At 41.6% G+C, this 12,277-nt stretch overlaps 1 protein-coding gene across 3 annotated transcripts in view; it reads right to left on the bottom strand.

Moving 5' to 3' along the window:
* LOC130439370 (myosin-16) overlaps positions 1-12,277 on the bottom strand; it is a 57,154-nt gene that overhangs the window by 12,805 nt on the left and 32,072 nt on the right. For all 3 annotated transcript variants that reach the window (XR_008909446.1, XM_056771972.1, XM_056771973.1), the window contains 4 exons: positions 5,484-5,540; positions 1,292-1,378; positions 877-1,122; positions 158-275 (listed from right to left, as the gene is read on the bottom strand). Coding sequence is in view for 2 of the 3 variants with exons in the window: in XM_056771972.1 (XP_056627950.1) it covers positions 158-275; positions 877-1,122; positions 1,292-1,378; positions 5,484-5,540 (508 nt within the window). In the remaining variant the exon portion in view is untranslated. The remainder of the gene's footprint in view (positions 1-157; positions 276-876; positions 1,123-1,291; positions 1,379-5,483; positions 5,541-12,277) is intronic.

Below are 12,277 nucleotides of genomic sequence, written 5' to 3' on the forward strand. Positions count from 1 at the left end.
AAAATGACAAGAAACATCATCAGTTTGATGTCATGATCATTATATGAATTCAATCTTCAGAATCAATATTGGCAGATATCGGTGGAGAGATGTAGTATCTTGTATCTCTAGTAATAACTGAAACACTAATAAGTATCAGCGTAAGACGTTTTCTCACCTGTGAGTCTGTTCTTAGCAGCAGTAACCTCATTCAGAGCTCTCTGCAGGTCCTCATTTCTACAGCCTGACTCAGACATTAGGTCTTCTAGTTTCTTCAGCTGTGCGTCAGTGGATGCCTGATGTTACACATGATCATATAGTATGACATTAGAATTGGTCAGTGGCTGTGCAGTTCATATGTGCTGCATGCTGGTAAATCTGCCCTTGTCACACAAACCTAATGAAAGGCCTGGGATAAGATCAAACAAAAAGAGCTGAATATCTCTCAACCTCGATTTACGCACTGTAGATCTTCTATGAGTCCTAAATTATTTATTTGGTATAAAGCATATTATTAAAAATAGTCCTATTTAAGCTCTTCCTAAAAATACAAAAATTCAAGAGGAGAATTACAGCAAAAAAGTACAGCATATAGCATATATATGTTTTTTAATATGGTTGTTTTTAAACAACATGAAGGGGAGTTAATAATGAAATAATTGAATTTTTGTTTTGAAATAACTTTAACCCAGCCAGCCTGCAGCATCTGTTTTCCCATCCTAACCTGCGCTGAATATGTCTAAAACCCACTAAAACAGGCCAGTGTAACCAGTCAAGAAGACCAGCAGACCATCTTACACATGTTCAGTCTTTCTTTAAAGAACTTAACTCCCCAAAAAGTCTCAAAAATGTTACACAATAAAAACTGTGGGATTGCATTTGTTCAGCGTAGTTGACCTTAGCCATCTGTAGGGTGTCGAGTGAAGCCGCCAAGTCATCCACCTCAAGTCTGAGGCTCTGTTTCTCCTTTTCCAGTTTGGCTCGAGTTCTCTGCAGGCCCTCGCACTGCTCTCCTAGTTCGGCCAGGGCATCGCTGTGACGCTTCCTCAGAGCGGCTGCTACCGCCTCTGCCTGCACCGAGGATTCTTCAAGTTCCCTTCTGAGCCTCTGTAGCTCCGCCTCACGTTTCTTATTCATTTCCATCTGCACAGAGAAGACAGTATCAATGTGAAAACAAAGAAGCATCAATTTCAAGCAGGTAGACAAACAAGTTTAAACCAGACTCAAACTTTAGCCTGGTCAAAAATTCAAAAATTATATTTATTTCCCTACCATAGTGTATACTGTATATCAAAGTTCCATGGTGTTTTACCTGAGAGGCCGTGGCCCCACCTGATTCCTCCAGTCTGTCGGTCATGTCGTCCAGTTCACGATTCAAGTCAGCTCGCTGCTTTTCCACCTTTAAAAATAAAATGGAATTTAGATATCTGCTAAATACAAAAGTTATAAGAGAAAATGCGAAAGAGTAAAAACATTTTCAAGTCAGGGCACGAGCATGTGTGTAGAGTTAAAGTGGAATGGTGACAGATGTAAGGATGTGATTACAACCAAACATGACATAATCTAGTCTGGTGGATTTAACTCAAAGACGTACTGCTTTCTGTCTCAAGTACAGAGAAATCTGCAAAGAGTGGATGGCTTGTCATACAATTTATGCAAAAAAATGTACTGTATAGCACCTCCAAATCCCAACATTGCATTCAAATAATCAATTTCCGATATTGAAAAAAAAAGACATTTTTACATTTGGCTTACTTGTGTATGACTCAAAATTATTTACAACTTATTCTATTCACCCACATTAACTTAAAGGTCGGATGTGTATTTTTTGGGAGGATCGACTAAAAGAACTGCAATATAATATATAACTAGGTGTATTGAGACCTTACATAATGGTGCCTTTTGTTTTCATACCTTAGAATGAGCTTTTTCTATCTACGTTCACCATGTTGTTTCTACAGTAGCTCTAAATGGACAAACTGCTACTCTGAGCGCGTTTTATAAATACTTTATCTCATTCGGCGTAAACGTGACGACATCTTTGTCCTGTGAGAGCCAAAGAGGTGCTTTAAAAGGGAGGGGTGTAATGAGGCGTTAGGTGCCATTTGCAACCTCACCACTAGACCCTGCAAAATTTCATACTGGACCTTTAAAATCAACTAATATGTTAATTAAGATAACTATGTAGGACATAATTAGCACCCCACAACAATGACAATTGACTACAATCAACGGAAACCCACAGTAACATTTTGACTTAAAACACGTGAAGACAATGTTTATTTAAAAGTCTAGAACTGATCCTATTGTTGAAAAGACCAATCAACAATTTAACAGATTTCACTGCTGTGCAACAGATCGCTTTTATAACGAACAAACAAGAAATCTGTTTGTACTGCGACACTTGAAAGCATATCTTGAATGCAAAAACAGGCCTTTTCATTTACTTACAGCTGGTTGTGATATTAATGCCTGCTGTGACATGTCAATTGACTAGAATTAGACTAAATAAATGACACAAATGAGATTTTTCAGATTCAATGGACACTATTTGAAAAATAATGAGAAGGATAAAAAGAGTAGATGTTGCATTGACCCGGATTCACTTGGATGTAAGACTGCTGAAATGTCAATGAAATAGGCGAAGAGAAAATGCAGGATTTAGCCAGAAAGTTTTTGGAACTGATCAACACTTCTTTAACCTCCTGTAACCTCCTCCAACCTCCTTCTTTATACTTTAAAACAAACAGAAATAGAAAGTGACCATTATCTTTAATTTCGACTACTGACGAAAAACTTAAAGGGATACTTCAGCCAAGAAACACAATTTCCCCATGTTTTACTCACCCTCAAGGTATCCTGACTGAATATGACTTTCTTCTTGGAGAATAATGCAGTCGGAGTTCTAATATCACATATCGCTTTTCTTTCAAGTGGTAGAATTGGAGTGAATTGGGGGCAATTTTTTGAAGATCCAAAAAGTTCATCCATCGATCAGAGAACTGCTTGACACGGCTCTGTGGATTAACAGAGGTCTTCTGAAGCGAATCGATTCTGTCTTTATTTACTCACCCTGTTATCATTTCAAACCTGTATGGCTTTGTTTTTTGTGCAGAATATGGTTTTGTGTCCATACAATGGAAATGTACGGGTACTGCCATTGTTAAGTTACCAATATTCTTTTAAATATCTACTTTTGTGTTCTGCGGAAGAAAGTCATAGAGGTTTAAATGAGAGGTTGAGCAAATGATAAAATAATATATATTTTTTAGAATTTTGTGCTGTCCACGTCTTTCTGATAAAATGCTATAGGCCTTACATAAAACCAATGTGTGCGCGAGTGGAATATGAATTCCTTTGCGGAAGACCTTTGGAATTTAATGCTGTCAGTTTCCCTTGAATCTGATGCTATCTGTGAAGGAGAGGAGAAAGAACAATGCGAAGTCTGTCTGCAGCTGGGATGCTTTAGATCCTCTGAAGGTGTGCGTGTTAAGGGGTGTTGAGGGGTCCATGGAGACATGCACAGGGAGACTGAGATAAAATTATGCATGTTGGTGCTTGATTCTTGTACTCTGCAATGGATTAGCATACTTACTCTGAAGGAGTAAGTATGCTTAGGAATGCCACCCAACATGAAGATATCCTCACATAAGACTGAGGGCCATGTCACTCTGTAAGACAATATTCCTGCACAGGTTTTTGGGGGTATTTCGGAACCTACAGCCATATAAAGATCACACTTTTTATCAAGGATCTCCGGTAGTTTGCAACAAAAGTACTGTACGTGTAGGAGTAAAGACACTACTGTACATCAATGAATGTTCCTACCAAAGATTTTAAAGAGATACTTCAAAGTCATATGACTTTCTTTCTGTTCAACACAAAAGTAGATTTTCTAATAGACGTCTTAGTTGTGTTTGTATAAGTCAATGGGGCCAATGTTGTTTGGTTATCAACGTTCTTTAAGATATCTTATTTTTTTGTTCTGCAGATGAAGGAAAAACGGGGTTTGGAATGACATGATGGTCCATCCATCCATTTTCTACCGCTTTATCCGAACTACCTCGGGTCACGGGGAGCCTGCGCCTATCTCAGGAGTCATCGGGCATCAAGGCAGGATACACCCTGGATGGAGTGCCAACCCATCGCAGGGCACACGCACTCACTCCCTCACACGCTGACATGATGGTAAATTAGGAAAATATATTTGGGGGTAAATTATCCCTTTAAGCTTTTTTATAAAGGACAAAATTATGTATAAAGTCAGTATAACATGTGCTTAACTCTGCTTAAAGGAACAGTTCGCCTTCAAAATGAAAATACTATCATCATTTACTCACCCTGTTGTCATTTCAAACCTATATGACTTTCTTTCTTCTGTAAAAGACAAAAGAAGATATTTAGAGAAAATGTTGGTAACCAAAAACCCTCGGTCCCCCCTTCATTTGTTTTTTTGCAGGAGAAAGTAAATCACACAGGTTTGCAATGACAAGAGGCCATGTAGCTAAGACAGAAATTTTGTTTTAAGCTGAAGTATTGCTTTAACTACAGTGTTGAATGATGACTTAGATAGTTTGACTGACATGATAAGAGTTGCCCCTCTGCTGATTTGAAACACAATGTATTATTCCAGGTGGAGTTCATTTGGGCTAACCGGAGGTATACTCTGCCCTTCTCTCCCCAAGGAGTGACTGTTTCAATGCTTTCTGACCCTAAGAACTAACACAACCTAAACTAATCCCAGACTCATTCCACATAGTCCCTGACATGACCTGCCGTCCACCTAATATCCCTCAGATCTGCCCTGGATTACAAGAGTTTGCTACAAAACCAGATTATCATATCCGACTGGTATAGGTAATACAATTGATTTATTTGAGTAAAGAGCTATTTCATATCATATCAATGACCATGTATAATAAGACCTAATCAATAAAACAGATGATTTATGTGCAGAATACAGAACGATGAAAGCTCTGACTAAAGCATTTTGTAGCAGTGCTGCTAGTTACTACTTTCTTCAACTGAACACAAACAAAGCTTAATTTAAAAAATGGCCCATCACTTTATGTCCATGTATAGGACCAACATCATATTTTTTATTAAAAAAAGGTATTTTGTGAAGAAATAAAGCACGACGGGTAAATTAGGTGAGATTTTTAATTTCTGAGTGAATTATTTCTTTAATTGTTTTGACCACTATGGATATATAAATATTTTTAAGTCTGTAGAATGGATAAACAGTATCTTCAAAAAGCCTCTTAGGAGTATGTAGTAAATTTAAAGGTTGATGTCTCTAATTGCTTCCAGGTACCATCAACAACGACACAAATATCTCATCAGTCAAAAACTCACAGATGAGATAATGTGTGACAGTTTATGTGCCGGGTCTCGCTTATCTGACAATCCTTTGGAAAAAGATTTAAGCATTTGTGTTAAGATATTGGACTGAAAGAAAGCATCGAAGATTGTTCTTTAAAGTCTACTGGACTTCTGTGTTGTACCTTGGCTCGTAAGACTCTTTCTGTCTCCAGTTCTTCTTCCAGCTCCTCAATGCGGACCTGTGGTTTGAGATATAGGTCAGAATTAATCTGGACATTATCAAAATTAAAACAGAATTATTGTATATGACAGGAATTTTTATGGCATGAACTCAACAGGAATTCTTGATGTAACAGGACCCGTTAAGCTGGCTATAATTAAACCTCTTATCAAAAAAACAAATTTAGACCCCAATGAACTAGGAAGCTATAGACCGATTTCAAATCTCCCGTACTTGTCTAAAATACAAGTAGTGTCAACTCAACTGTGTACCTTCCTACAAAATAATGACATGAACGAAAAAGTTTCAGTCTGGCTTTAGACCGCATCACAGCACTGAAACTGCGCTCGTTAGAATTACAAATGACCTCCTTATTGCTTCAGATTAAGGTAACATCTCACTCTTAGTCCTGCTTGACCTTAGTACTGCTTTCGATACTGTAGACCATAAAATACTACTAGATCGTTTACACAATTATATCGGTATTCAGGGATAGGCACTGCAATGGTTCAGATCTTACTTAACAGACAGATATCAATACGTCCATTTAAATGGGAAATCGTCAAATCTTACGCAAGAATATTATGGATTACCTGAGAGATCAATTTTAGGACCCTTGCTTTTCTCCATATACATGCTGCCCCTCGGCAACATTATTAGAAAACATGGAATTAGCTTCCACTGTTATGTAGATGATACTCAGCTATATATCTCATCAAGACCAGATGATTCCTTTAAGATGTGCATCGAGGACATAAAACATTGGATGACTAGTAATTTCCTCCTTTTAAACTCTAGCAAAACAGAAATATTACTTATAGCACCAAAATCAAGTAAACAGAATATCTCCGATTACAGCCTGCAAATTGAAAGCTGCACTGTTACTCCAACAAATACTGTTAAAGACCTAGGCGTCATATTAGACGGCAACCTGTCATTTAAAAATCACATCTCAAATATCACAAAAACAGCCTTCTTCCACCTTAGAAATGTTGCCAAATTACGAAATAGTTTATGTGTTGCAGACGCAGAAAATCTTATTCATGCATTTGTGACCTCACGACTTGACTATTGTAATGCTCTACTTAGTGGTTGTCCTGTATCATCAATAAACAAACTACAGTTAGTTCAGAATGCAGCTGCCAGAGTTCTTACTAGGTCAAGAAAATACGATCACATAACCCCAGTTTTATCATCGCTTCACTGGCTACACATTAAGTATCGTATTGATTTTTAAAATTCTTTTAATTACTTACAAGGCCCTGAACGGTTTAGCACCTACTTACTTAACCAAGCTTTTATCACGTTACAACCCATCACGCTCTCAAAGATCTCAAAATTTTGGACTTTTGACAACACCTAGAATAACATAATCCACCAAAGGGGGATGAGCTTTCTCATACGTAGCACCTAAACTCTGGAATAGCCTTCCTGATACTATTCGAGGGTCAGACACACTCTCCCAATTTAAATCTAGATTAAAGACACATCTTTTCAGCCAAGCTTTCACTTAATGAACAGCAGCTACGCTAATTATTCTCTTTATTCTCTTTCCGCCTCTGCCTCGGGATGCCCATCCCGAGGTAGGAAGAAGTTCCACCATGTCCAGACGACCGACAGATCCCCATCCCCAATTTGAGAATACGCCAGCTACAGCTGCAGACTGACTGACCATCCCAGCTCCATCTAGGCAATTCCACCAACAGCCAAGAGAAATATGACCATCGGACGGACCATCCCAGCTCAGACCACTACATCCCCAACCAAGAGCAAAGACGGACTTTTTGTCTTATTAATGCTGAAGTTACAATATTTGGTATTAAATGCTAAACTTAAATCACATGTCACCAGTTTGAGTGCAGCTATGACACATCAGAGGGGATCGGGCCCTCCCGGTTGAGCCTGGTTTCTCCCGAGGTTTTTTTCTCCATTAATCAATCATTGGAGTTTGGGTTCCTCGCCACAGCAGGGCAGTATTGGCCTGCTCACCAGGAGACTGCATTCATTCATTTATTTATTTATTTAGAAATGAGAAATGATTTATTAGAATGATCTTACTCGTTGTATAAATACCATGCACTGTGCTGTGTTTTAACTTTTCTGTTTTTCCTGTTGCCCCTGTAAAGCTGCTTTGAAACAATACACATTGTGAAAACCGCTATATAAATAAACTTGAATTGAATTAAATGTAATATTACTATATTTTCCAGAATCTTATCACATTATGTGCAATCAAAAAATTATTAATTATATTTTTTTATAATTATTAATTAATTAGATTATTTAATACTTTTAAGGAAAGAATGCATATGGTGACAATCATTATCTGTAGGTCAGTGCCCTCTACATTTACATTTACATTTTAGTCATTTGGCAGACGCTTTTATCCAAAGCGACTTACTTATTACAGGGACAATCCCCCTGGAGCAACATGGAGTAAAGTGTCTTGCTCAAGGACACGCTGGTGGTGGCTGCTGGGATCGAACCAGCAACCTTTGATTTACCAGTTCAGTGGTTTAACCCACTAGACCACCATCTCCAGTCTCAGATTGTCAGGGGATGCCTCCAAATTCCAAGCAAACCCGTAAATGCAAGTTATAGTCGTGCGTAGGACCTACTGCGTAGTTTACGCATACCCTACGCCGTAGCCTGACGCTCATCTCTCCAAAAATGTAACAAAGCGTCAACTCAATGTGGATCGCAAGCGCTGGGAATGGTCTGTTGAACCCCTCCCTCAGGTAAAAAAGTCTGCGATAGAGTCATGTTTACTCAAACGCATTTCCAAATGATTTATCTATGTAATATATTTGTGCTTCTGTATTAAACATCTCAAATCTGACTAGGGGTCATTGCCTTTCGACGCGGACAACGGCGTAGAAGTATAAATGAAAACAGACATGTAGGCTACGGCGTAGAGAGGTCCCACGCAGAACAAATAATCTGCCTGCAGGGTCCTCAGACCCCTTAATATACTGTACAGCAAAATCTAGTATCTACAATCGTCAGGATTCCATCACCATCTCACTCCACTCATTCCCTCACTCCGCCCACTCAGTCATTCACAGGCTCATTGTCACCCGATTACTAATCACTATCACCTGGACCTCATCAGCAGTGCACCCATTTATACCACAGACCAACATTCACTCATTGTCTGATCTCGTCTACACATGACACAGACTCTATACCATACGTACCTGTATTCCTACCTACTATTCCCGATCTTCTCAGCGAATCTTCTTCCCGCCTGCAAAGGAATCCATCATCAGCTTTATCAGCAAGATAAAGAGAGAGACTTGGTTACACTACGGATAAGTTTCCATCTGTTTTGTCATCTTACCGGATATTCACCTATTTCGTTGTACCGATCCATTCTGCAAATTAAAACTTATAAACTTACCATTCTGTCTGTTTTGTCTCTGCCAAAACCTGACAGAAGATCAGACCACCATGCAGAATCCTTCGGAATCCGCGACGAATTCACCGGTTAACCCAACCACCTCTCATCAACCAACCTCTTCAGTTTCACATCCTCAAACGCCTGCTGCTTCGTTCACTGCATCAGCGTGTCCCATGGCCCGACCAGCTACATACTCCGGTGAGGCGGAGGACTGCAGTGGGTTTCTTCTTCAGGTATCTTTGTATTTTTCCATGCAAGAACAGCTATTCGCTAACGATTCAGCTCGGGTGGCTTTTATCATCTAACTATTGTCTGGGCAAGCACTTCAGTGGGCACAGTCGCTGTGGAATTCAAATTCAGAAGTCGTTCAATCCCTTTCCACCTTCATACAACATTTCAAAGAAGTCTTTGGTCAAGCTGCTGCCGATTTGTCAGTTCATGATCAACTCTACAATCTTCGTCAAGGCAAATCTTCCATAAGTACATTCTCTTTACAATTCCGTACCTTAGCGGCATCCAATGGATGGAATGAGACAGCATTGATTACAGCCTATCGTCACGGTTTGAATTCTAACATTCGTCAATTGATGGTGGTTGATGACGACAGTCTGGGGATTGAGAAATTAATTCAAAAATCCATTCGAGTTTCGCAAAGATTATCAGCCTGTGACCCTCCGATTCCCACTGTATGTCCTCCGCCCTCGCTTCCATCAGTTTCTCCTCCAGCACCAGAGCCTATGGATCTTGGCTCCGCCCATCTCCCAGTTTCAGAGCGTCAACGACGAATTCTGCATAAACTATGTCTCTATTGTGCATCAGATAATCAACTTCTCAGCACTTGCCCTATTCGACCCCCACGCCCAGCACACAAGCCCTTATTGACTCCGGTTCGGCGGGGAATTTCATCTCCACCCAGCTTCTCCAAAAATTGAACATCCGCAAACATCGCAACTCCCAAGACCTCCTTGTACAAACCATCCAGGGAAAACCGCTGGGTCGAGGTCGAATTCGTCACTGCTCACCTACTCTGACGCTGCGTGTAGGTTGTCTGCATTCTGAAGAAATTTCCTTTATGGTGCTGGAGGAGTCCATCTACACAGTCCGATCCATCATGGACTCCCGGCGACGAGGCCCCCGTCTGGAGTATCTGGTGGACTGGGAGAACTACGGTCCAGAGGAACGTTCTTGGGTACTCCGTGATGATATCCTAGATCCTGCTTTACTCTCCCAGTTCCATGCTGACCATCCTGACCGCCCAGCTCCCAGGGGTCGTGGGAGACCTCGTCCCCGGCAAAATCTCTCTTCTTCCCAGCCGTCAAGAGCCACCTCGGGAGGGGGGGGTAATGTCAGGATTCCATCACCATCTCACTCCACTCATTCCCTCACTCCGCCCACTCAGTCATTCACACGCTCATTGTCACCCGATTACTAATCACTATCACCTGGACCTCATCAGCAGTGCACCCATTTATACCACAGACCAACATTCACTCATTGTCTGATCTCGTCTACACATGACACAGACTCTATACCATACGTACCTGTATTCCTACCTACTATTCCCGATCTTCTCAGCGAATCTTCTTACCGCCTGCAAAGGAATCCATCATCAGCTTTATCAGCAAGATAAAGAGAGAGACTTGGTTACACTTCGGATAAGTTTCCATCTGTTTTGTCATCTTACCGGATATTCACCTATTTCGTTGTACCGATCCATTCTGCAAATTAAAACTTATAAACTTACCATTCTGTCTGTTTCGTCTCTACCAAAACCTGACAACAATAGAATACAATACAATAGAATCTACAATATTCCATTTCTACAGCTGAATCAGACTTTCAACATTATATGTTAATACAAATAACTAACTATGTTGCACATACACAGCCAACACATACAGGAAATACACATTTGACCGTAAATATATAATAGAAAATGTCTTGGTTACGTCTGTAACCTCAGTTCCCTGATGAAGGGAACGAGACGTTGTGTCGAGACGACAGATGGTTTTCGCCCTTGAGAACCTATCAACTCTGACTACTATAGAAGAGGCCAATGAAATTTGGCGAATTAAATTTGCATGCCGTTCTCCACCCCCGAATATCCGGTATAAAAGGAATACGGCGTGCAGCGTTCATTTACCCTTTGTTCTGAAGAGCCTGAGAGCCTCTCACGACTACAGCAGAGGTCGATACGTGTTTTGGCATAAGGGACACAATGTCTCGTTGCCTCCATCAGGGAACTGATGTTACAGACGTAACCAAGACGATCCCTTTCTGTCGGTCTCTCGACGTTGTGTCGAGACGACAGATGGGGTTCCTATGAAAAACGGCACAACGCTGTATCGTGTAACAATCTCCAGCGACGCGAAGGTTGCAGGCCTGGGTGTGTCAGCACGAGGCTTTCGCGAGACTGTAACCTTCCAGTGTGATGGTCGGGGGTTCCAGTGCTTTCATGGAGAAAGATGGGTACAGCCCTGACCGGTAACCTTTCACCAACGGAGGCCTTAGCTCTCTACTGGCGAGAGGCCGTCCGGATTGGGTTTACAACGGGTGAGCGCGACTTCCTTAATTAGTGATGGGCTGCAGACGCCACTTCCTCCCCGGGGGGAAGGAATATAGTGGATATGGTCTCGCCCTTGAGGGAGATCGCATGGAACTTGCGGACTGAGTAGTTAACTGCGAGGTGGAGGTCCACCTGGGGAAGGTCATGGGTTACCAGGAGTGGGAACCAACTAATGAGGATACATCAGACGGAACAGCCCTCCGAGGGGGTGTTACAGACGTCCGGTAGCACTAGGTCCAGTTAGAGCTATCTGTGATATGTCTCCCGGCCTGAGGGGGTAGGCTGCTCTGCCCATGTTGTTCTCCCTGGGGTCTTCCCGTCAGGGGCGCATCTTGCGAGAAGGTTGTTGACGGGGTGGCGGTTTCCCCCTCGTCCTCTTGATCCGGGGTGAGGCCTCTGGGCAGCTGAGTCCAGCGCGGTAAGATGTGGCTAATCGCCTCTGTCTGTTTCTTCACCGTTGAGAACTGCTGAGCGAAGTCCTCGACGGTGTCACCAAACAGCCCACCCTGCGAGATGGTTGCATCGAGAAAGTGGACTTTCTCTGTGTCACACATCTGCGCAAGGTTTACCCAGAGGCGTCCCGTGACTGCAACTTCTGCCTGAAGTCTGAAATCTACCTTTAGTGCGGGGAGGTTGTGTCTACGAAAGCTGCCTCAGAGTGCTGGACTCCCAGACACCTGATGCAGCTATCGTGTCCGTCCCCCTCCTCGATGAGGGTGCCCCACCTAAGAGAACAGCGGGACATGCCGCAAAAAATGCTCTCTGAACACCTCTGGAACCATCAAGACGC

This window comes from Triplophysa dalaica, chromosome 17 (genome assembly GCF_015846415.1).
Source record: "Triplophysa dalaica isolate WHDGS20190420 chromosome 17, ASM1584641v1, whole genome shotgun sequence".
Classification (NCBI taxonomy): Eukaryota; Metazoa; Chordata; class Actinopteri; order Cypriniformes; family Nemacheilidae; genus Triplophysa; species Triplophysa dalaica.